At 42.1% G+C, this 25408-nt stretch overlaps 3 protein-coding genes and 1 pseudogene across 3 annotated transcripts in view; 1 reads left to right on the top strand and 3 right to left on the bottom strand.

Annotated features, from left to right (window-relative positions):
* The window catches only part of LOC148844098 (ABC transporter G family member 9-like), a 35669-nt gene extending 25329 nt beyond the window's left edge, over positions 1-10340 (bottom strand). Inside the window, exon 1 of the mRNA XM_088956625.1 lies at positions 9325-10340. Within this exon, the coding sequence (XP_088812751.1) occupies positions 9325-10126 (802 nt within the window). The 5' untranslated portion in view covers positions 10127-10340. The remainder of the gene's footprint in view (positions 1-9324) is intronic.
* A 677-nt stretch (positions 10341-11017) lies between these two features.
* LOC148844099 (ABC transporter G family member 9 pseudogene) lies at positions 11018-12606 on the top strand (annotated as a pseudogene).
* Positions 12607-13317: 711 nt separating this feature from the next.
* LOC148844100 (ABC transporter G family member 14-like) lies at positions 13318-15281 on the bottom strand. Its single transcript, XM_088959306.1, has 2 exons — positions 14358-15281; positions 13318-13838 (listed from the first exon to the last, which is right to left on the bottom strand). Exons 1-2 carry the CDS (start codon positions 14434-14436, stop codon positions 13492-13494), a joined length of 426 nt encoding a protein of 141 aa, XP_088815432.1. The 5' UTR covers positions 14437-15281; the 3' UTR covers positions 13318-13491.
* A 592-nt stretch (positions 15282-15873) lies between these two features.
* On the bottom strand, positions 15874-17121 carry LOC148844101 (uncharacterized). Its single transcript, XM_088959501.1, has 3 exons — positions 16834-17121; positions 16363-16560; positions 15874-16260 (listed from the first exon to the last, which is right to left on the bottom strand). The coding sequence occupies exons 1-3, from the start codon at positions 17119-17121 to the stop codon at positions 15874-15876; spliced, it is 873 nt and encodes a 290-aa protein (XP_088815627.1).
* Between the last annotated feature and the right edge of the window lie 8287 nt (positions 17122-25408).

Raw genomic sequence — 25408 nt, forward strand, 5'->3', positions numbered from 1 at the left:
CAGAGCCAGGTTCAAATCTTGAACCGAATTGGATCAAATCTGAACCTACGCAAATGGGTAGAACCAAATTGGTTTCTAGTTAATGTGTGATTAATCTGAAATTAAATGTTATAAATCTATTTATTATTTAGAACTGCTCTTTATAATTTTCTTGATTTATGGGCTGTTCATACACATGGAGATCGAAATCTTGATTGGCGCAGGGAACATACGATTTTGTAGTTTCTTGATTATTTTATTACATTTGGTCTGTAAAATAATTCTTTTATCTTTTAGATTGAATGTATAGGTATTTGATCTAATGTAATTACAATAGAAATTAGGTTTTCATTTTTTTAAATTTGGATAGAAGATGGTGGCGCAAGGAAGGAGATTTCGCAGATGGGAGAATCGCTATCTGCGATTTGTAGTTTATGAAACTGTAAACTATGATCTAACCTCTGTTTTGCATGATGGATTGTGCGAACAGCCCTATCTGACTGATTCTTGTTTTTCTTTTATCAGTATTTAATTTTAGATTAAGTTATTGAATTAAATCTTTAATTAAAGATCAAACCCTAGACCCATTTGAACCAAATTGGTTCAAACTGGTTGGACCGAATCCAGGGTTCGATCAAGGCTGAATGTCAGCCCTAATTCTCCCATTAATGGGCCTAAGGAGTGATAATTAATTGAAAGTTTAATTCAGCCCAACCTGTAAAGGCCAAATTTTAATTTGTTAAAACTGCTAAAAGCCCACTTCACAAATAAAGCTATATGGACCAAATTGATTAACCCTAATTTCGGGCCATATACCTAGATAATATTAATGGTTAATATTATGGGCTTTAAAATGGGCTTTACAGATATTGATTGATTGGATCAATTCTTCCCTACATGTGATGTATGGATGTGTGATGTGCTTCGTTCATGGGCCATAAGTGCTTGGCTCATGCTGATTCGATAGTGGCTCTTGCACACACCATGGCTAAATGCACATCATTGCCATGGTGTCCCTAATGGTCATTGGATGACTTCCCTCAATGGTGGGCTCCACACCTCTTGAAAAGGATATGTGCGAAACCCTATCCGATTTGGGCCCACCGAAATCTGGCTTTATGAAAGTTAGTGGGAGCCACTTTGGTTTGACCTAGATCAAACTAGGGCATAATCATTCGTTCCCTCTAGCAAATATGAGTGCATGCGATAGAGAGATTAATGTGATGAACTCTCTAAAGGCCTTCCATCATTAGCATGAGGATGAGTTCTTCAGTAATTGAGGAAACACACCAGAAAATGGGCTATCCATTTGCTGTTGGGCTTGTCTGAGTGTTTCATAAGATGATAGGGGCGTCATAGACTGGTGTGGGAGGGGCTTCACCAGAAAATGGGAACTCTCTCACGATACCTTGGCGTTCACGAATATGATGAGTGAGCACTTACTGGACAGAAAGGTTTACCTGAAAATGGCTCTGAACCTTGTTTGACAGAGGCCAAAGGGAAAATTCATATGATGAGTGGATATGATCCTTCACAGAAAGGTGGTGGGGTTTTGTAGCTGAAACAGTTGGCTCCATGCACCCTATGTGGTTTCCCACATTTCTAGAGACAAGTCGCTATTTCCGTCACTGAGATGGGAGGAAAATCTCAGAGATGAACAAATGGAAATGGAACATAGATTAAAAGCCATATCTATGTAATGAACATGAATCAAAATAGGTTGTGGACTGATATTTGCTATTTTACTAGAAAATGGCAAACAGACAATTTGCAACGCTTCTTGACGACAACAACCTTAAGGGCCCGAACTATGCCGATTGATACCGTAACCTCATGCTGGTCCTAACATCTGAAAAATTGGATAAGGTAGTTAAAAATCCTACCCCGGAGCGTCCGAGCGACATGGCTTCTGAGGCTAGAAGGAGGGAATTCCAAGATTGGGAGGATAAAAACTCCCTAGCCCGCAACTATGTCATTGCCTCCCTAGAAAATCCGATACAGAGGCAGTTCGATTAGATCGAACTAGCCAATGACATATTGAATAGTTTAAAGATAATGTATGAAGAACAGAATCGTTCTACTCGGCAGAAGGTTTTGAAGCAGTTCATGACCACTCAAATGTCCAAAGGGCAACAAGTTCACACGACCATTGTCTTTGGATGATGGGATATATCAACGAGCTTGAAGCCCTTGGATCCGGGCTAGATCTTGGCACGCAAGTGAATGCCATCCTTAACTCTTTGCCTCCTTCATTCAACCCGTTCATAATGAACTACAATATGAACAAGCTGAATGTTAGCGTCTAGGAACTCAAACAACATGTTGCAGAGGGCCAATGATTTATTTAGGAAGGATGAGCTTGTAGCTATGCTTGCTGAAGTTAGCAAATTGGGCAAGAAAAAGAGAAAGGCAAAGAAGCCTCAGAAGAAAGCTGCCAAACCCAAGAAGCAGAAGAAAGATATGGCATTGGATGCATGTCACTTCTGCAAACAGACCGACCAATGGAAGAGGAATTGTCCTTAGTACCTGGAATCCAAGAAAGGTAATTTTGAATCTTGTGTCATAGAAACCAATTTATTGGTGGCTTTTGCGTCCTGGTGTATTGACTCTGGGGCTTCAACTCATGCGTGTAACTCACTGTAGGGGTTCAAGGTAAGCAGAAAGCTGAATGAAGGCGAAGTGACGCTCTACTTGGGGACTTCTGCAAGTGTTGCAGCTACGACAATAGGAACCGTAGAGTTATTTTTTAGAGAAGGATCCATTGTACTTAAAGATTGTATTTTTGTGCAAAATTTAAGAAGAAATTTGATTTCTATCTCAAAACTGTGTGCGAATGGATATTCTGTCTTTTTCAGTAATGCGATTACTATTAAAAGAAATAACAGATTCATCGCATATGGAAAACTGGAGAGCGGTTTCTATGTTCTACATCATTCTCTAGAAACTAACATAACCGAAACTACGTCGGCTGATATCCCCAAGAAAAGAGTGCGTGATACAGTTAATCCCACGTGCCTATGGCATTACCAACTTGGCCATATCGGTATTGACCGAATCACAAGACTGGTAAACGATGGTCCTTTGGATTTTCTAACTATAGAAGATCTTCCCACTTGTGAGCCTTGCCTTCAGGGTAAGATGACAAAGAGGCCATTTAACGGTAAGCCTGAGTGATGTACAGGCACGCTTGACCTTATACATATTGATGTATGTGGTCCCTTGAGTGTTAGGACCTGTAACCAGCACGTGATAGTACCTAATGAGACATAAGTCTAAATCCTTTGAAAAGTTCAAAGAGTTCAAACAAGAGGTCGAGAAACAATTAGGGAGAGAAATTAAGGCCCTTCGATCGGATCGAGGTGGTGAGTATCTCTCTGACGAATTCAGGGACTATTTGAAGGTCAACGAGATAGTATCACAATTGGCTCCTCCTGCTACACCACAACTTAACGGTGTTTCAAAGAGGAGGAATAGGACCTTATTGGATATGGTCCGGTCACTTCACATCCGTTCAGAGTTACCCACATCCTTTTGGGGATATGCATTGGAGACTGTGATATACGTGCTGAATCGGGTTCCAACCAAATCAATTCCGAAGACTCCCTATGAGCTTTGGACCGGAAAGAAACCAATTGTACGACACTTGAAGATTTGGGGTTGTCCAGCACACGTTAAAAGAACGAGTCCGGACAAGTTGGAATCCAAGACCAGCCGTTACCTATTTTTAGGCTACCAAAAAGGCTCTGTAGGTTACCTATTCTATGACCCAAGTGAGCAGAAGGTGTTTTGCAGTCGAAATGTACAATTTTTAGAAAATGATTACATCCTGGACAATCATCGTCAGGAAATTGTTTTTGATGAGGAGAGCTCGGATGTAGTGGGAAGTGTCCTACAAGTTCCAGGTAGTGACCAACATAGAAGATCTACCCGGGTATCCAGGCCACCAGTCCATTTTGGTTATGACCAGGATAGTTACCCGATGGAAGCCTTGACTAGTGAGGAGGATCCCGTGACTTATGCGGAAGATATGTTGGACATAGACTCCCTTAAGTGGGTAGATGCCATGAGAGCTGAGATGGACTCAATGGAGACCAATGGAGTCTGGACTCTAGTAGATCCGCCCCTAGGGTAAAAGCAATTGGTTGCAAATGGATTTACAAGAGGAAGAAGGGCCTAGATGGTAGAGTTGAGACCTACAAAGCTCGTCTAGTGGCAAAAGGGTACACTCAGAAAGAGGGCATCGATTATGAGGAAACCTTTTCAACTGTGACCATGCTTAAATCCATTAGGATCCTGCTAGCTATAGCAGCATACCATGACTATGAGATTTGGCAAATGGATGTCAAAACTGCATTCCTGAATGAAGATCTTTCTGAAGATATCTATTTGCAGCAACCGCAAGGTTTCATTGTTGCAGGTCAGGAACACATGGTATGTAAACTGAATAGATCCATATATGGACTTAAGCAAGCTTCTAGGAGTTGGAACATCCGATTTGACTCTACTGTCAAAACGTTTGACTTTGAGCAGAATCCGGATGAGCCCTGTGTTTATAGGAAGACAAGTGGGGACAATGTTACGTTCTTGGTTCTGTATGTAGATGGCATTCTACTCATTGGGAATGATGTAGGAATGTTAACTACGGTGAAAGTATGGCTTTCACAACAATTCTCCATAAAAGATCTTGGAGAAGCCTCCTATATACTAGGTCTTCGACTATATAGAGATAGATCGAAGCGGATAATAGGATTATCCCAATTTGCTTATATTGACAAAATTGTCAAGAGATACAGCATGGAGAACTCCAAGAAGGAAAATGTTCCTTTCAGGCACATAGTCACTCTCTCCAAGAAGATGTCTCCCAAGACCTCTGAGGAGATTGAGAGCATGAAGGATGTTCCTTATGCCTCAGCTGTAGGGAGCATCATGTATGCCATGCTGTGCACTCGTCTTGACATTGCTCAGGCAATGAGTGTGGTAAGCAGATTTTAGGCCAACCCATGGTAGGAGCACTGGATTGCTGCGAAAAGCATACTTAAATACCTTTGAAGGACAAAAGAGTTTTGTCTGGTATTCGATGGTAGTCCAGTATAGATCCAGGGGTATACTGATGCCAATTTCCAATCAGATCCAGATGATAGAAAGTCTACATCTGAGTATGTTTTCACGATAGGATCATGTGCTATTTGCTAGAAAAGCAGCAAACAGGGGTCCACGACAGACTCCACAACCGAAGCCGAATACATTGCTGCAAGTGAAGCTACCAAGGAGCCGTGTGGATGAAGAAGTTTGTTCACGAATTAGGAGTAGTTCCATCCAACACATCACCCATCCCGTTGTTGTGTGACAACAATGGAGCGGTTGCTCAGGCTAAGGAGCCACGAGCCCACTCAAAGTTGAAGCACATCGAGAGAAAGTACCACGTACTACGGGAGATTGTTGGTAAATGGGATGTCCTGATTCAGAAGGTAGAGTCAGCGGAGAATGTAGCTGACCCATTGACTGAGCCACTGACACAGAAAGTGTTTGAGAAACACATGGAAAGTATGGGACTCCGGCTTGTACCAGATTGGACCTAAGTGCAAGTGGGAGCTGTTAGACAATTGTATGCCCTTATCTCCAATCAGAATGACGTACATTATGAATTTATTGTAAATGAATAAAGTACATATTTGATTCATGTTCCCGTGATGTGTTTCTGTGTAATACCCTTAAACTTGACACTTATGAGACTCGTGTTAGTTTAGTATGTTCACAGCCATTGGATAAGTCTGGGGAGATTTATCCTGCCAACGCTGACACTGGTGTGCTACCAAATGTTGGGGTGGCCTGTCTCAGCCACCAGGGTGAGACCCAAGGCACATGCAGTGTAGGATTAATTGAATCCTTGAATCAGACTAGATTTCTAGTATTGATCTGGACCTTGGAGATTGGTGGGCAAAACTAGAAACTTACACCTGACCCCTAGACTCAATTATGATATGCTAATAGTGAGATCCTTAGTGGGGGTCAAAACCTGGGTATGTTGGGACAGTCTGAGAATTCATCTGAGTGGGTGATCATAATGACAGGATCCGCCCCTTTGTCGGACAAAGGTAATGATCGGGGATGCACTATCTCTAATGGAAACCAAGACTGCCGGCAACCGATTTCAATCGTTGAGATTTATTTTGCAAAATATATTTTATATGAGATAAAAAAGTATATATATTATGGTTTCCAAACGTTTGAAAAAGGTTTTAATTCCTGGGATCCATGTGCTTAGAGAGTGTAGCATTGTTCGTTGTAGCCGAGGGAGAGGTCCTCTCTTGTCAGGTAGTGTTTGATCATTATGGGCTGAGAGGTTAAGTGTAAGACCATTGAGGGTAATGCTTGATGGGCTAATCTTGCATTTGCCCACAGTCCCTAGGTGTTACAAGGTGGCTTGGCCCAGGGACCACTTAGGGTAAGTGTTGCGTCCATAGAGCCCATGTGATGGGTTTCAGGGGGTGCACTGTCCATAACAGTGTATTCGGCCAGGCCTTGTAACAAATGATGGGCTGAACCCATGTGGCTGATGTGTAGATCAATATTTGGGTCCCACACCATACAAGGAAGCCCAACTGGGCAGCAGTTTGGAAGACTAAGTGAGCACATAAACTTAATGGGCCTAAAGCCCATTTCGAACTGGGCTGATTTGATCAGTTAAATAAGGGGCGAATTCTGAGATTGGATTAGCAGATAGGATTGGGTCTTAACCCTATCCACTCCTAGAGTCCAGATCTAAATATGATTTAAATCTAGAAACCTCCTAAAGAGATTAGGAGAAGGCTAATCTAATCTGTAGATAAGATAAGGGTTTACCCTTATCACTTAAAAGGAATTCTGATCCAAATATGATTTGGACCAGCAACTCCTAATGGGATTAGGAGCTAATCCCTTTAAGGTTATAAAAGGAGGAGGGGGCGGCAGCCTTTAGACACTACAAGATCACTACCTATCTTCAGAGCTGATTTCACAGAAGAGAGAATTCAGCACATCTGTGAAAATTCTCTCTTGCCACCTCCTTCCTGCCGCCGCCGCACCTGCTAGTTCGATATCCAGTTCAGTGGAAGAAATCAAGATTGGATCTTGATATCAGTTCCTTGTGAAGGGACTGATAGGAAGCTGCGGTCACGTGCTGTCCTGCTAATTCTTGTGAAGGATTAGGTTCTTGGGAAGAATACTGTTGATTATGCTCCATCCTGCATTGCGCCATCTTCAATGGGAGCAGTCTTTGGATCCTTCCTTGGGCGTGAACACCTTTGTTGGGAGATATTATTTATTCGTATCAGGTATATCTCTCTCCTACTGCTTTTGTTCAGATTTGGTTTGTTTCATAGTTCAAGAACGATCCTTGAAAAATATGATTTTTCTAAAATAAGGGAATACGACTCCCAGTAGGATGGAGAGAAATTTTTTGAAAGTCGCCCATTCTACTCTGCAAGATTTGGGCATCCATACGATGGATATCTCATCCCTTCAGAAGCGATGATCTCGATAAGCAATGGTTAGGGCATTAATTGCCCCGTTTCGCCCTGTAGACTCCCTAATTCGCCATGTGGCACCAGTTCAACCTACGTCATGGATGTTTAAGGTTTGCCCAGGACCATCGGTCCAGTCATGCTCTCGAGTCTCCTTAGTACGCCCAACAACAGAATACGCAAACCAAGGTAGGCCGTGTTTTGCTTCAACTAGGCACTCCACTCTTCGACTTTGGAATTGGGGGTGTGGTGTTTGGATTTTGAAATTTCAAGAACAAGTTCCTTGGCTGAAGAATAGAGAGGCCTAGACCTCAGAGCTCGGCACCTTCCTTGGTACAACACATCCAAGCATCAGAGAGGCCTAGACCTTGGAGCTTGGCCCCTTCCTTGGCACAATGCCACTAGGCATTAGGGAGACTCAAATGAAGCTTAGAAACCTTCCTCAGCATGGTGCTACCGAGCATCAGAAAGATTCAGATGAAGCTTGACTCAACACCTCCGTGCTTGGATCCAGGCTATGCATGACATCGCGCAATACCTTGACGAAGCACTCCCCCCTCCTCAGCTCCAGAACTGGGGGAGTGGTGTTCGGATTCCGTAGTTAGGACTCTGGGAGTTCTGTAGCCGATGATTGAAGGACTCCTCAGCCAAACTCCACATTGCCCAGATCTCAAGTCATGGCAAGCACCGAGTAACACCAAGTGGACCAGACGCTCAACCAGACTTCAACTTGAAAGTTCCTCAGCTGAGGAAAGCTTCATTCCTCGACTTCAGAATTGGGGGAGTGGTGTTCGGGTCATGGCCAAGCTTGTCCTAGGATACATGTGGCCACCCAGTCATTGCTCGGTTAGCCCGCTCACATCGGCATAGCTCGGTCACGTCGGCATAGCTTGACCACGTCGACAAAGCTCGACCAAGCTGTGCTGTTACTGTGGCCTCTCATCGTAGCCCCTCAACTACATTGGTCACACGTCACATGGATAAGCACAATTGCGGATAAGAGAGAGGAGGACAACTCCATCAAGGAATAGGACTCTATCCCTAGGACCTCGATGGTCAACCTCATCTTGGAGACCCTAGAAGCATAATCCAACCCGGACACGGGTCTTCGGCTATAAAAAGGTATTCCCCTCTCGAAGTAAGGGATCCAACTTCGGACACCCACACTGTTACTCTGCTTGCACTAGCACTCTTATTGCTCGGCCCAACCATCCACGACCTCCTACTGACTTGAGTGTCGGAGTCCTACTCGGGGATAACACCTCAGGCCTCTAACTTCTCCTTTCTTAATCACAGGTCTTGAAGTGTGGCCTCGTCCTTGTAGCTCGACACCACCCTGTTGGTAGGGACTTTATGGTTGCTCTCCTCAGTTTGTGCACCACCTCAGATTGAGTAGCATCAGATATTAAAGAAGATGATCAATGTAAGATTTACCTTTACAAAGCCTCGGCCTATACATGACTTGAGAACTCTGAGAAACAACAACGATGAAAACAATGGCATTACAGGAAACAATGGTGTTGAAGTTAATAGAATAAACTTGGTTTAATGGAAAAACAAACAGAGAGTTGAGAGAATTGAGATAAAACTTCAACCCTAACAACTTCAACAGTGAAACAACGACATTGAGACCTTAATAGTTTTCAACCCTGCATGGATGGACCAGGTACAATCCAATCCAATATTGCTTTGGAACATTAAGTTAATTTGAACTGGTCCAATTCAATATGTTTTATTGCTCCGTCCAGTCAATTCAAATTGATTTTGATTTGGATGGGTTCTAACCTAAAATCGGTCCATTGACACCCTAGATATAATCAAGCCCAAGTTACAGCATACATACCATTGGCAAGATCCAAGAGGAAATCTGAAGGATTCATGGGGAAAGATGGAGCAAACTCAATGCTGGAGAAGTAATCCATGGCGTCTTCGCCCTTACCAAAGTACAGTGAGTTACCTTCTGATAACAACACCACCTTATCAAACATGTAAAATAGCCTGCTAGAAGCTTGGTGTATGGTCAGAACCACCGTTCGTCCACCTTTAGACAGTTCCCACAAGGTGGACACAATCTGCTGGGCTGTCGTTGAATCTAGACCAGATGTTGGCTCGTCAAGCAGCAGAAAACTTGGATTGATCAGTAATTCTTGCCCAATACTCACCCTTTTGCGCTCTCCACCCGAGACCCCTCTTAGGAGAGGACCCCCTATAATGCTATTTTTGCAGCGAGAGAGTCCAAGCTGAGATATCACCACTTCTGCAGGAGTGATTTTCTCTTCCTTGGTGAGACAGTTGGGTAAGCGCAGAAGAGCAGTGAAAACTAGGGTTTCTGTGACAGTGAGGTGGGGATAGAGCACATCATCTTGGGTCACAAACCCAGTCATCCGCTTCACCAGGACGGAGAATGGCTTTCCATTGTATGTTATACTTCCACCAAGTTTCCCGCCAAGTCGACCTCCCAATGCTGTTAAGAGGGTTGTCTTGCCACTGCCAGAGGGGCCTAGCAAGGCTAACATCTCACCTGGTGACACTGACCCTGAAACCCCATTCAGTATCATCACTTTCTGTTCAAACTTGGAGCTTCTGAAATAATCAAATCTTTTTTTCTCGATGCTTATCTTGTATACAACGTCTTCAAACTGCATCAGAAATGAAGTATATATTTAGGGTCTATTTCGTTTACAGTCAGAACCGGAATCGGAATGGCCTGTTCCTAATAATCTATTTGGTACAGATGGAAATAAAAATTGGAATCAGCAGGAATGAAATTTTATTCCCAAGTGAGGCTGAGAATGGTCATTCTCTGGAATGGGGGAATGCCATTCCAACGGGAATCAGAATAGTTCATTTTGATTCCTATTCCAGATTCCTATCTGGGGATGCGGAAAATTGTCATCACCATTAACAATCTCTATCCCAAAACAAACCATGCAAACTTACCTTCATTGTGACCAGACGATTCATTTTCTTAAAAATGGAGGGAGCTGCTTCTACCTCAAAGGTTTGATTCTGAGCCTCTGTATCAATCATCTCCATTTCAAATCTATGCATTTATTTTCTACAAAATATTATGTAGCAAGAGAATTACACCCTTGTAAGTGGTGCAATTGGGAAGTAAAAGGAAAGACAACCCCCAAGGCAGGAAGGCCAAACCACGCTAAACTTTTGGTATCTTCCCACAAGAAGTGAACGAGGCTTGATCACCTATAAATAGAGATACCAATCAATTAATGGAAAAGGAAATAGTAAAAAAGTTCCAAACCTTTGAATCATACTTTTCAAACGTTCTCTTTTGTGTAAAAAAGACGTAGAAAATGGACTACATAACCAGTGAAGAGTGACCAATCCATGACTTTAATGGATCCTGGGTCACATAAGCAGTGCATTAAAGATGTTTGTTTGTTTTTTTTCTTTTCTTTTTATGCTGAGATAGAATGGCTTACGTATTCACAAGTATGTGATTGGGATGGGCAAAGAGAAACTCATAAGGAGATTGCTACATAATATTTTGTAGAAAATAAATGCATAGATTTGAAATGGAGATGATTGATACAGAGGCTCAGAATCAAACCGCTGAGGTAGAAGCAGCTCCCTCCATTTTTAAGAAAATGAATCGTCTGGTCACATTGAAGGTAAGTTTGCATGGTTTGTTTTGGGATAGAGATTGTTAATGGTGATGACAATTTTCTGCATCCCCAGTCCCTCTCGGTGCCTGGCCTCCCCGATCCATATGAAAACTCCTCTGGTGGGAAGAAACGGAGACGGAGATGGAGAGTGAAGTCCCGGAAAGACATAATATTGAGAAGGCTTAGACCAATCACAATTTCCATAAATTTTGGTGAAGAATCACCTAATTGGTTTCTACTTTTATGATGCCAGTTGATTGGTTGTAAATCTTTTTAGTATCATGTGGACATTATAGTCCAATCCATATATATATATATATATATATATTGAATATTTAATATATTATTGGTATTATATGTTCTTACTAGATTTATGTTAATTTCAACTCATAGGACTATTCACAGGTCGGGTTGGATCGGTTTACTGATGTTTTTCCAGTCTACCCGACCTGGTCGGATTACCTGAAATTGAAACCGAAACCGACCCTATGTTAAGCAAAACCAATCTAATCGGAATAAGGATCTGGAATAGGAATCAAAATGAACTATTCTGATTCCCATTGGAATGGCATTCCCCATTTGAGAGAATGGCCATTCCCTCAAATAGATTATTCGGAACAGGCCATTCCAATTCCGGTTCTGACTGTAAACGAAATGGACCCTAAATATATACTTCATTTCTGATGCAGTTTGAAGACGTTGTGTACAAGATCAGCATCAAGAAAAAAAGGTTTGATCATTTCAGAAGCTCCAAGTCTGAATAGAAAGTGATGATACTGAATGAGGTTTCAGGGTCAGTGTCACCAAGTGAGATGTTAGCCTTGCTAGGCCCCTCTGGCAGTGGCAAGACAACCCTCTTAACAGCATTGGGAGGTCGACTTGGTGGAAGTATAACATACAATGGAAAGCCATTCTCCGTCCTGGTGAAGCGGATGACTGGGTTTGTGACCCAAGATGATGTGCTCTATCCCCACCTCACTGTCACAGAAACCCTAGTTTTCACTGCTCTTCTGCGCTTACCCAACTGTCTCACCAAGGAAGAGAAAATCACTCATGCAGAAGTGGTGATATCTCAGCTTGGACTCTCTCGCTGCAAAAATAGCATAATAGGGGGTCCTCTCCTTAGAGGGGTCTCAGGTGGAGTGCGCAAAAGGGTGAGTATTGGGCAAGAATTACTGATCAATCCAAGTTTGCTGCTGCTTGACGAGCCAACATCTGGTCTAGATTCAACGACAGCCCAGCAGATTGTGTCCACCTTGTGGGAACTGTCTAAAGGTGGACAAACGGTGGTTCTGACCATACACCAAGCTTCTAGCAGGCTATTTTACATGTTTGATAAGGTGGTGTTGTTATCAGAAGGTAACTCACTGTACTTTGGTTAGGGAGAAGACGCCATGGATTACTTCTCCAGCATTGGGTTTCTTCCATCTTTCCCTGTGAATCCTTCAGATTTTCTCTTGGATCTTGCCAATGGTATGTATGCTGTAACTTGGGCTTGATTTTATCTAGGGTGTCAATGGACCGATTTTGGGTTAGAACCCATCCAAATCAAAATCAATTTGAATGGACTGGACCGAGCAATAAAAATATATTGATATGGACCAGTCCAAATTAACTTAATGTTCCAAAGCACTTATTGGATAGGATTGTACCTGATTCATCCATAATGGATTCATATTAAATTGGGTCGGCTTGAACCAATATCTAGTCCATTGATAGAAGATAAGAATTAATACAAGTGTCAATGGACAGTTTTGCATTGGAACCAATCTCAATAAAAACCAATTTGAATAGATTAGACAGTCCATACATTAAATTGGTCTGATCCAAAATGGTCCAAAGTATTCATAGGATTGGATTAGACCTGATCCATCTGTAATGAACTCATATTGGATTGGATAGGATTGGATTAGACCTGATCCATCTGTAATGAACTCATATTGGATTGGATAGGATTGGATTAGACCAAATCCAGTCCAATTGACACCCCTAATGCTATCTGAATAGAATAGAATTGGCTTATCTTTTCTGTATGTTTATATAGGTACATTTTCAAATATTAAAGTGGAAGATCCGATAGCTCTGAAGCAAGCTTTAGTCTCTTCTTATATCAAAGGAAGGTTATACATTTCTCTTTGATATAGATGGATGACCCAATTGCTTCCTCACTTACAACCACAATAAATAACCTTCCTTTTTCCTCATTTCTCTTTGATATAAATTGTATGGACCACATCCCTTATACTTCCTATTGTACTTCATACAAACAACCAAAACAAGCCAAAGTAAACCAGGATTATATTTACACCAATGAAAATGAAATTCAGGGAGCAAACAAATAGAGCCTGAAGAAATTAACAGTCACATTAAGAATAAAATTAACCTTAATTACCCTTTCTTTCAATATATACCTGATCCTGTATGTTGGTAACATCAGATTGCCACCATAGAAGTCCTGCTAGTATGGCGACAACCACTATTTGAATCACTTTTAGATAAGAAAAGTACTCCTGTCTTATTTCCTTCATTCCTCTTTTGACCAACACAGAAAATTGTTCTCCCCAAGGTGTGTTCCATTTGGGAGATTCCCCATCTTGTGCACTGTCTACACAATGAATTTCAGTACTCTGCATCTCTGCTTTCAGCTTTCCAACGATGTTCCTCTTATAAGAAGAGATTAAAGCTTGCTTCAGAGCTATCGGATCTTCCTCTTTATTATTTGAAAATGTACCTATATAAACATACAGAAAAGATAAGCCAATTCTATTCTATTCAGATAGCATTAGGGGTGTCAATTGGACTGGATTTGGTCCAATCCAATCCTATCCAGTCCAATATGAGTTCATTACAAATGGATCAGGTCTAATCCAATCCTATGAATACTTTGGACCATTTTGGATCGGTCCAATTTAATGTATGGACTGTCTAATCTATCCAAATTGTTTTTTGTTGAGATTGGTTCCAATGCAAACCTATCCATTGACACTTGTCTTAATTCTTATCTTCTATCAATGGACTAGATATTGGTTCAAGCCGACCCAATTTAATATGAATCCATTATGGATGGATCAGGTACAATCCTATCCAATAAGTGCTTTGGAACATTAAGTTAATTTGGACTGATCCATATCAATATGTTTTATTGCTCGGTCCAGTCCATTCAAATTGATTTTGATTTGGATGGGTTCTAACCCAAAATCGGTCCATTGACACCCTAGATAAAATCAAGCCCAAGTTACAGCATACATACCATTGGCAAGATCCAAGAGAAAATCTGAAGGATTCACAGGGAAAGATGGAAGAAACCCAATGCTGGAGAAGTAATCCATGGCGTCTTCTCCCTAACCAAAGTACAGTGAGTTACCTTCTGATAACAACACCACCTTATCAAACATGTAAAATAGCCTGCTAGAAGCTTGGTGTATGGTCAGAACCACCGTTCGTCCACCTTTAGACAGCTCCCACAAGGTGGACACAATCTGTTGGGCTGTCGTTGAATCTAGACCAGATGTTGGCCCGTCAAGCAGCAGCAAACTTGGATTAATCAGTAATTCTTGCCCAATACTCACCCTTTTGCGCTCTCCACCTGAGACCCCTCTAAGGAGAGAACCCCCTATAATGCTATTTTTGCAGCGAAAGAGTCCAAGCTGAGATATCACCACTTCTGCATGAGTGATTTTCTCTTCCTTGGTCAGACAGTTGGGTAAGCGCATAAAAGTAGAAACCAATTAGGTGAGTTTTCACCAAAATTTATGGAAATTGTGATTGGTCTAAGCCTTCTCAATATCACGTCTTTATGGGACTTCACTCTCCATCTCCGTCTCCGTTTCTTCCCACTAGAGGAGTCTCCATATGGATCGGGGAGGCCAGGCACCGAAGGGGACTGGGGATGCAGAAAATTGTCATCACCATTAACAATCTCTATCCCAAAACAAACCATGCAAACTTACCTTCAATGTGACCAAACGATTCATTTTCTTAAAAATGGAAGGAGCTGCTTCTACCTCAGCGGTTTGATTCTGAGCCTCTGTATCAATCATCTCCATTTCAAATCGTCTGATTAAAGGGAGACGAGAGACCTCCAATAAAAACCAAACGGTTCTAAGAAAAATTCTTCAATTGATAAGTTTTGAAAGAGTAAAGGAAGTATAAATGCATTATAAGGCTGCGTTTGTTTCGTTGAAGCTTGGACCTTGAGGACAAGGTCCATTTTAAGGGTGTGGGAATGTGGTTTAAATTAGAAGAATTAAGTAGTGGGTGTTTTTTTTCTGTTAGTTGTTGGGCTATGCAAGTAGTGGAGAGCCATGTGGCCCAGCTATGAAATTTGTTAGAAACTTGTTCCTTATTTTTGGGGTCAATTAGTAGTGGGAGAGTGTCATGGTTAGCTGCGTAAGGTAATGGGTTATGGGTATTTGTATGAATCTATTAGGGAGTCTGTATTTATACTTCCTTTGCTCAGTCATTAGCAAGAAAAAATAAACACAGATCTTCTTTGGGAGAGGAAAACCACAAGAATAGGGATAATACTTCTCTGCCTCATTCATGTCTGCTCACCCCTTTTTAAACAATCCGAACCACAACTGAAACAACTGAAAAACTGAACAGAGACCCAGTCACCCACTACATCGACACACTACATCAAATAAACAACCCAGTCACCCACTACCACATAAACACATACCACTATAACTCAAACACTTAAATACATAACTACACAACTTAAACAAACTGGACACCAACTGGATACACTTATGCACTGGTTGCTATCACATATACTTTGGGTTGGGCTTGGGGGTCCGAGTGGACCTTCTGGGCTTATCAATGCCCACCCCCTCGAGAGGGAGCTTGTCCCCAAGCTCCCAGTCAGGAAACTGTTGACACAACTGTTTTATAGCTTCCCAAGTGGCATCTTCATCAGGCAAGTGCTTCCAACAAACTAAACATTCTTCGACAAAATTACCACCGTAGTTGACCCAACGTTGATCAAGAACGTGCTGAGGTTCTAAAATGATAACTCCATCATTATTCACTAGAGGTAAGTCAAGGGGCTGATTGGCTTGGTCTCCAACATATCGCTTGAGCAAAGACACATGGAACACTGGATCAATTCTTGCTGTTGCCGGCAGCTGCAATTTGTACGCCACTGGTCCTAGCTTTTGTAGAATGGGAAAAGGGCCATAAAAATGACTTGATAACTTTTAGTGTGCTAGCTTGAAGACCGTTTGCTAACGATAAGGGTGCAACTTAAGGAAGACCATATCACCTATTTCAAAGGAAACCTCTCGGCGTTTTGAGTCTGCTATTTGCTTCATCCGATTAATGGAGGTTTCCAAGTTGGTCTTGAGTTGGCGGAGTAACTTGTCACGGGTGATGAGGCTTTGGTCAACTTCATGTACGGGGGAAGAGTTATTGTCATATGCTGGAATTGAAGGTGGTAAACGGCCATAAAGTGCCTGGAATGGAGTCATTTTTGTAGATGCATGGTATGTAGTATTGTACCAGTATTCAACCCAAGTTAAATATGTGCTCCACTTGCGCGGCCATTGATGAACAAAGCAACAGAGATATTGCTCAATACAGCGGTTAATGACCTCGGATTGACCATCCGTTTATGGATGGTAAGATGAACTAAGCATCAATTTGGAATCCGATAACTTGAAAAATTCCTACCAAAATGTACTGGTGAAAATTGGGTCTCGATCACTGATGATGGATCGAGGCATCACCTGAAGCTTGACAATGTTCTCAACAAACTTTTCTGCCACCACTTTAGCTATAAATGGATGTGTTAAGGGAATAAAATGAGCAAACTTACTAAGCCTATCAACAACCACTAAGATGGTGTCTTTTCCATTTGAGCTTGGTAGTCCTTCAATGAAATCAAGAGTGATATCATCCCATACTTGGCTAGGGATGGGTAGAGGCTGCAAAAGTCCAGCTGGTGTTGCAGTGTCTGCTTTGATACATTGGCAGACTTCACACTTTTGAACATAATCATGCACGGCTGTGTACATTTGTGGCCAATAGAATTATAGGTGCAGTCTCTTATATGTTCTTAAGACCCCTGAATGCCCCCCAATCTTGGAGTCGTGGACTTCATAAAATAATCGAGCTCTTAATGTTGGGTCGGCAGGAACCACAATTCTTCCCTGGTAGAAAAGTAACTCGTCACGCCATATAAAAGAGCTGTGTGGAGTGTCACTTGCCCTTTCTCCCATTGCTTGTATGTAGTTGTCAACTTTAGAAGCTTGTCGAATGTCATCCCATATATTCACAGCTGAGAAATGAATGGCATTTAACATTGGGTTGTTACTCCTTGACAATGCGTCTGCTGCTGAATTCTCGTGTCCAGGACAATAGATGATTTCATAGTCATAACCCAATATTTTAGCCACCTATTTTTGTTGTTCTGGAATTGCAACCCGCTGGTCTGAGAAGAATCTTAGGCTCCGTTGATCAGTCTTGATGTAGAATTTCCGCCCCACTAAATATGGCCTCCATAACCGAATAGCTTCCATTATGGCCAACATCTCCTTAGCATAGGTGGACCACGATTGCTTTGTCACTCCCAATACCCTAAACATGTAAGCTATAGGCTTGTTGTTTTGAGTCAGAACAGCGCCAATCCCATCACCTGATGCATCCGTTGCTATGGTAAAAGGTTCTGCAAAGTTGGGCATAGCTAATGTGGGTGTGGTAGTCATGGCTTGCTTTAATGCAAGGAAAGCTGTCTCGGCCTCCTCATGCCATTGGAATTTTCCCTTCTTGAGTAAGTTTGTTAATGGATGGGCTATTATGCCATAGCCTTGAACAAACTTGCAGTAGTAACCTGTTAAGCCCAAGAAACCACGTAATTTTGTGATGTTTGCAGGTCTTGGCCAAGCCACCATAGCTTCAATTTTCTTGTCATCCACCTTTACACCTTGGTGTGTAACAATATGCCCCAAATATTCCAGCTCTTGCTTGCCAAAAACACATTTACTTAACTTGACAAAGAACTTGTGCTGCTTCAAAATACTAAGTGTATGCTGAACATGCTCCAGATGTTTTTCCCATGTAGGACTATATATCAAAGTGTCATAAAAAAATACAAGAATAAACTTTCGTAAATAAGGACGAAAGATAGCCACTTGGAATGTAAAGGGAGCATTGCAAAGGCCGAATAGCATCACTAAGTATTCATAATGGCCATTGTGGGTACGAAAAGCTGTTTTTGGCACATCAGGAGCACTGACTCTGATTTGGTGATACCTTGCCCTTAGATCAAGCTTGGTGAAGAACGTAGCACTGTATAGCTCATCTAGCATGTCATCACGGTGGGAATAGGGAAGCGATCTTTAATTGTGACAGCATTGAGTGCTCGATAATCTGTGCAAAAGTGCTATGTCCCATCATTTTTCTTCACGAGGAGCACTGGTGATGAAAAGGGGCTAGAACTGGGACGTATTTGAAGGGATTAGAGATCCATCATATGGATGGCCGAACCCTGCAGGTAGGTTGGGAAAATTTTCAAAATTTTCCTCTCCCCTCATCTGGGAATCATATTCCCTGTTTTAGAAAATCTACATTTTCTAGGACCAGTCTTTAACCACAAACCAAATCATATCTGAAAACAAAAGCAGGAGAGGGATATACATAATATGGAGAAGCAGTATCTCCCAATGGAGGTGTTCAGGCCCAAGATAGGAACCAAAAACTGCTCCCACTGAAGATGGCGCAGTGTAGGATGGAGAAGAATCAGCAATGTTCGTCCAACGAACCTAACCCTTCACAAGAATTTGCTGAAGACAGTGAGCACACCTTTAGATCAACCTTTCTCCAAAAACAGATATCAAGATCCAATCTTGATCACCCCTGCTAGAAACAAGAAATCGAACTGGCAGTAATGACGGCGGCAAGAAGGAGGCGGCAAGGAGAAAACAACTCAGTCTCACTGGGTGTTGCGTTCTCTCTCTGAATTTTGAATGTGATTGATCTTCTATAGCTGCTGCTCCCTTCTCCTTTTATAACCTTAAAGGGATTAGCTCCTAATCCCATTAGGAGTTGCTGATCCAAATCATATTTGGATCTGAATTCCCTTTAAGAGATAATGATAGATCCTTATCTTATCTGCAAATTAGATCAGCCATCTCTTAATCTGATTAGGAGGATTCCAGATCTGAATATGTATTCAGATTTGGACTCTCTGAGTGGATGGGGTAAGACCCTACCCTATCTGCTAATCTAATCTCAGATTCGACCCTTCTTTAACTGATCAAATCAGCCCAATTTGAAATGGACTTTAGGTCCATTAATAGTATATGCTCAATTAGCCTTCAAAATTGCTGCCCAGTTGGACTTCCTTGTATGGTGTGGGACCCAAGCATTGATCTACACATCAGCCACAAGGGTTCGGCACAACCTTTGTTACAAGGCCTAGCCGAATTCACTAGAAAGCCCAGTGAACCCTTTGAGCCCATCACATGGACTCTATGGGCCCAACACTTACACTAAGTGGTCCCTGGGCCAAGCCACCTTGTAACACTTAGGGACTATGGGTAGATGCAAGACTAGCCCATCAGGCATTACCCTCAATGGTCTTACACTTAACCTCTCAGCCCATAATGATCATACACTGCCCGATAAGAGAGGACCTCTCCCTCGGCAGCAAGGAACAGTGCTGCACTCTCTTCTCACATGGATCTCGGGAATTAAAACCTTTGTAAACAATTTGAAACCGTAACACATATATATACTTTTATATCTCATATAAAATATATTTTGCAAAACAAATCTCAACAATTGAAATCGGCTATCGGCAGTCTTGGTTTCCATCAGAGAGTGCATCCCCGATCATTACCTTTGTTCGACAAAGGGGCTGATCCTGTCACTATGATCACCCAGTCAGATGAATTATCAGACTGTCCCAACATACCTAGGTTTTGACCCCCGCTAAGGATCTCACTGATTGGCATATCAAAGACAGCCCAATCCGACACCTAGTGCAGTTTCATAATCAAGTCTAGGGGCCAGGTGTAACTTTCCAGTTTTGCCCACTAATCTCCAAGGTCCAGGGCAATATACTGGAAATCTGGTCCGGTTCAAGGTTTCAAGTAATCCTACACTGCATGTGCTTCGGGTCTCACCCTGGCAGCTGAGATAGGACACCCCAACACTTGGCAGCACACCAGTGTCAGTCTTAGCAGGATAAATCTCCCCAGACTTATCCGACGGCTGTGAACATTCTAAACTAACACAAGTCTCAATAAGTGTCCAGTTTAAGGGTATTACATAGAAGCACACCACAAGAACATGAATCAAATATGCACTTTATTCATTTACAATAAATGTCATAAGTACATCAAACTGATTGAAGCTAAGGACATACAATTGTCTAATAGTATTAGACATGCATTCAACATTTCTTGAACTTGATGCTCTATTTCTGCCTTCTGAAAATGTGCATATTGATAGGGTCTCAGATTTATGGCTTCAGTTCCTTCTTTTAGGGGAATGGTATGCTCAACTTCGCGAGCTGGTGGCAGATAAGTGGGCTCCTCAAACACTCTTGAAAACTGCTTCAAAAGGGCTTGCATATCAAGATGAATTTCTTCGTGAGTGAGTTATTTTTCAAATTGAGAATATAGGGCAAATACAATTTGTTCGTGGCAAAATTCCTTAGTTATCTCTTGCAAAGAAGTTGTTTGAATTGGTTGTGCTTCGATTCCCCGCAAACACTTGGACTGTTGCTCCCAAATAAAACTCATAGTTAACTGTTTCCAATCACAAACCACAGAACCTAGTGTTTCGAGCCATTGAATTCCCAAGACCAAGTCTATGCCATATAATAGTAATGAAAAGACGTCAAGCAGAAATTTTATACCTGGCAAGTCGATTGTAACCTTTTCATACCTTCCTTTGCATGATAATTGTTCTCCATTTGCAATTCGCACTTTGAATGGTTCAGTGGGTTGTACTAGCAAGCAAAGCGAGCTAGCTATGCGATCACTGATGAAGTTATGAGTTGAGCCGCTATCGATTAAGGCCACCACTTCTTGTGACCCAATTTTGGTTTTAATGCGCATGGTTTTTGGGATGGTCCACCCTGTTAATGTATGCAACGTAATTCCTGGCTCCTTTATCTCCTCAACTTCTTCATTATTATTTGGCTCTTCCACGGTTTCTTGACTTGTATCCCCATCATTCAGTGTGTGCCATTTCAATATCAAGAGCTGCGACACTTGACACTTATGTCCAGGAGTGAATCTTTCATTGCAATTGAGGCATAGTCCTTGAGCTCTCCTCCTCTACATCACATCCCATGACAATCGTTTAACCCCAGCTTGTGACGCTGTCGGGGTTGTAACAGGACTGACAACTGGAGCTCGTGTTGCACTTGGTCGTACAAACCGTTTTTGCCGCTGGATTTGATCATCTCTCATTCAAGCTAAACAAATAGCTTCTTTAACTGATTGAGGCTTGAATGTCCTATTGACATTTGCAATTTCTGGTTTTAAACCGCCCATAAACGTTCCTACCAACGCCTTTTGTGTCCATCCTCATAATCGGTTCCCAAGACATTCAAAATCTCACAGATAATCTCTCAATGCTCCTGCTTGTTTGACTCGAGATAGTGCCTCATCAAAGTCTTCTGCACCAGATGGTCCAAATCGAGCTCTAATTTCATCTTCGAAAATTTGCCACGTGATGGCCCTTTGTTCCTCACTGAGTGCCTTCCGCAATCATTGCCACCACTGATTTGCTTCTCCTTTGAGGTGAAAGAAGGCTAAGTGAATTTTTTGGTCTTCGTCAATCTCCTGGAACTCAAAAAATTGATTCACACGGTTGAGCCATTCAGTCGATTCATCTCTAGAAAATTTGGGAAATTCAAGCTTTGCGGTCTTAGAGGAGAAGGGTTTGTTGTTGTCATTGGTATCTCTGCGTGTTCGACTCTGCGTTTCCTAATTATCGTTGTTGTGACTTGGTGAACCGTGGCTCGAAAGCAAAGCCTCAGATAGCCAAACGATGGTGCCTTCCAAGCGTTGAATTTCATCATTTATTCCCACTTCCAACTTCTGCATCCCCTCTTGAACTCCTCCAAGTTCTTTCTCCAAAATTTCAATTCTCTCTCTGTTAGTTGCCATTCAAGCCTTGCTCTGATACCAATGAAAGGTCCCAATCAGTAGCAAGAAAAAATAAACACAGTTGTTCTTTGGGTGAGAACAAACCACAAGAATAGGGATAATACTTCTCTGCCTCATTCATGTCTGCTCACCCCTTTTTAAACAACTAGTACCACAACTCAAACAATTGAAAAACTGAACAGAGACCCAGTCACCCACTACATCGACACACTACATCAAATAAACAACCCAGTCACCCACTACCACATAAACACATACCACTATAACTCAAAGAAGAACTATTAGTTGCCACTACCTATTCCTGTGGTTTGTTCTTGCCCAAAGAAGAACTGTGTTTCATTTTTTTTCTTGCTACTGATTGGGACCTATCATTGGTATTAGAGCAAGGTTTGAATGGCAACTAACATAGAGAGAATTGAAATTTTGGAGAAGGAACTTGGAGGAGTTCAAGAGGGGATGCAGAAGTTGGAAGTGGGAATAAAGGATGAAATTCAATGCTTGGAAGGCACCATCGTTCGGCTATCTAAGGCTTTGCTTTCGAGCCACGGTTCACCAAGCCACAACAATGATAATCAGGAAGTGCAGAGTCGAACACGTAGAGATACCAACGACAGCAATAGACCCTTCTCCTCTAAGATCGCAAAGCTTGACTTTCCCAAATTCTTTGGAGATGACCCGACGAAATGGCTCAACCGTGTGAAACAAATTTTTGAGTTCCAGGAGATTGAAGAAGCCAGAAAATTCACCTAGCCTCCTTTCACCTCAAAGGCGAAGCAAATCAGTGGTGGCAATGGCTACGGAAGGCACTCAGCGAGGAATAAAGGGCAATCACGTGGGAAGTTTTTGAAGATGAAATTAGAGCTCGATTTGGACCCTTTGATGCAAAAGACTTTGATGAGGCGCTATCTCGAGTCAAACAGACAGGAGCCTTGAGAGATTATTAGTGAGAGTTTGAATGGCTTGGGAACCAAATACGAGGATGGACACAAAAGGCATTAGTAGGAACATTTATGGGCAGTTTAAAACCAGAAATTGCAGATGGCATTAGGATGTTCAAGCCTCAATCAGTTAAAGAAGCTATCAGTTTAGCCCGAATGAGAGATGATCAAATCCAGCGGCAAAGATGGTTTGCACGACCAAGTGCAACATGAGCTCTAGTTGTCAGTCCTGTTACAACCCAGATGACGTCACAAGCTAAGGTTAAACACTTGTCATGGGATGAGATGCAGAGGAGGAGAGCTCAAGGACTATGCTTCAATTGCAATGAAAGATTCACTCCTGGACATAAGTGTCAAGTGCCGCAGCTCTTGATATTGGAAGGACACACATTGGATGATGGGGATACAAGTCAGGTAACCGTGGAAGAGCTAAATAATAATGAATAAGTTGAGGAGATAAAGGAGCCAAGAATTACGTTGCATGCATTAACAGGGTGGACCGTTCCCAAAACCATGCACATTAAAGCCAAAATTGGGTCACGAGAAGTGGTGGCCTTAATCGATAGCGGCTCAACTCATAACTTTATCAGTGATTGCATAGCTAGCTTGCTTTGCTTGCCGGTACATCCCACTGAACCATTCCAAGTGCAAGTTGCAAATGGAGAGCAATTATCATGCAAAGGAAGGTATGAAAAGGTTATAGTCAACTTGCAAGGTATCAAATTTCTGCTTGACTTCTTTCCATTACAGTTATATGGCGTAGACTTGGTCTTGGGAATTCAATGGCTCGGAACACTAGGTTTTGTGGTTTGTGATTGGAAGCAGTTAACCATGAGTTTTATTTGGGAGCAACAGTCCAAGTGTTTGTAGGGAATCGAAGCACAACCAATTCAGACAACTTCTTTGCAGGAGATAACTAAAGAATTTCGCCACCAACCAGTTGTATTTGCTCTCTATTCTCAACCTGAAAGTCAGCTCTCTCACGAAGAAATTCATCCTGATATGCAAGCCCTTTTGAAGCAGTTTTTAGGAGTGTTTGAGGAGCCCACTTGTCTGCCAACAGGCCGCGAAGTTGAGCATACCATTCCCCTCAAAGAAGGAACAAAAGCCATAAATGTGAGACCCTATCGATATGCACATTTTCAGAAGACAAAAATAGAGCGTCAAGTTCAAGACATGTTGAACGCAGGTCTAATACGTCTCAGTACTAGCCCCTTTTTGTCACCAGTGCTCCTCGTGAAGAAAAAGGATGGGACATGGCGCTTTTGCACAGATTATCGAGCACTCAATGCTGTCACAATTAAAGATCACTTCCCAATTCCCATCGTACATGACATGCTAGATGAGCTATACAGTGCTGTGTTCTTCACCAAGCTGGATCTAAGGGAAGGATATCCCCAAATTAGAGTCAGTGTTCCTGATGTGCCAAAAACAGCTTTTCGTACCCACAATGGCCATTATGAATACTTAGTGATGCCATTCGGCCTTTGCAATGCTCTCTCTACATTCCAAGCGGTGATGAATTCTATCTTTCGTCCTTATTTACGAAAGTTTATTCTTGTATTTTTTGATGACATTTTGATATATAGTCCTACTTGGGAAAGACATCTGGAGCATGTTCAGCATACACTTAACATTTTGAAGTAGCACAGGTTCTTTGTCAAGTTAAATGTGATTTTGGCAAGCAAGAGCTGGAATATTTGGGGCATATTGTTGCACACCAAGGTGTAAAGGTGGATGACAAGAAAATTGAAGCTATGGTGACTTGGCGAAGACCTGTGAACATCACAGAATTATGTGGTTTCTTGGGCTTGACAGGTTACTACCGCAAGTTTGTTCAAGGATATGGCATAATAGCTCGTCCACTAACAAACTTACTCAAGAAGGGAAAATTCCAATGGCATGAGGAGGCCGAGACAGCTTTCCTTGCATTAAAGAAAGCCTTGACTACCACACCCACACTAGCTATGCCCAACTTTGCAGAACCTTTTACCATAGAAACAGATGCATCAGGTGATGGGATTGGCGCGGTTCTGACTCAAAACAACAGGCCTATAGCTTACATGTTTAGGGCATTGGGAGTGACAAAGCAATCGTGGTCCATCTATGCTAAGGAGATGTTGGCCATAGTGGAAGCTATTTGATTATGGAGGCCATATTTAGTGGGGCGGAAATTCTACATCAAGACTGATCAATGGAGCCTAAGATTCTTCTTGGACCAGCGGGTTGCAACTCCAGAA

This window comes from Nelumbo lutea, chromosome 8, assembly GCF_056320005.1.
Source record: "Nelumbo lutea isolate HS-2025 chromosome 8, American lotus-T2T, whole genome shotgun sequence".
Classification (NCBI taxonomy): domain Eukaryota; kingdom Viridiplantae; phylum Streptophyta; class Magnoliopsida; order Proteales; family Nelumbonaceae; genus Nelumbo; species Nelumbo lutea.

What these genes read in the sequence shown, in the direction of transcription:
- LOC148844100 (XM_088959306.1), bottom strand. Translation starts at nt 14,436, where the DNA reads ATGGATTACTTCTCCAGCATTGGGTTTCTTCCATCTTTCCCTGTGAAT. An exon ending in TCTCTTGGATCTTGCCAATG is followed by an intron (nt 13,839 to 14,357) that starts GTATGTATGCTG and finishes ATGTTTATATAG; the next exon opens with GTACATTTTCAAATAATAAA.
- LOC148844101 (XM_088959501.1), bottom strand. Translation starts at nt 17,121, where the DNA reads ATGTACACAGCCGTGCATGATTATGTTCAAAAGTGTGAAGTCTGCCAA. An exon ending in AGAACATTGTCAAGCTTCAG is followed by an intron (nt 16,561 to 16,833) that starts GTGATGCCTCGA and finishes ACTCCATTCCAG; the next exon opens with GCACTTTATGGCCGTTTACC. An exon ending in CCTTTGAAATAGGTGATATG is followed by an intron (nt 16,261 to 16,362) that starts GTCTTCCTTAAG and finishes ATTCTACAAAAG; the next exon opens with CTAGGACCAGTGGCGTACAA.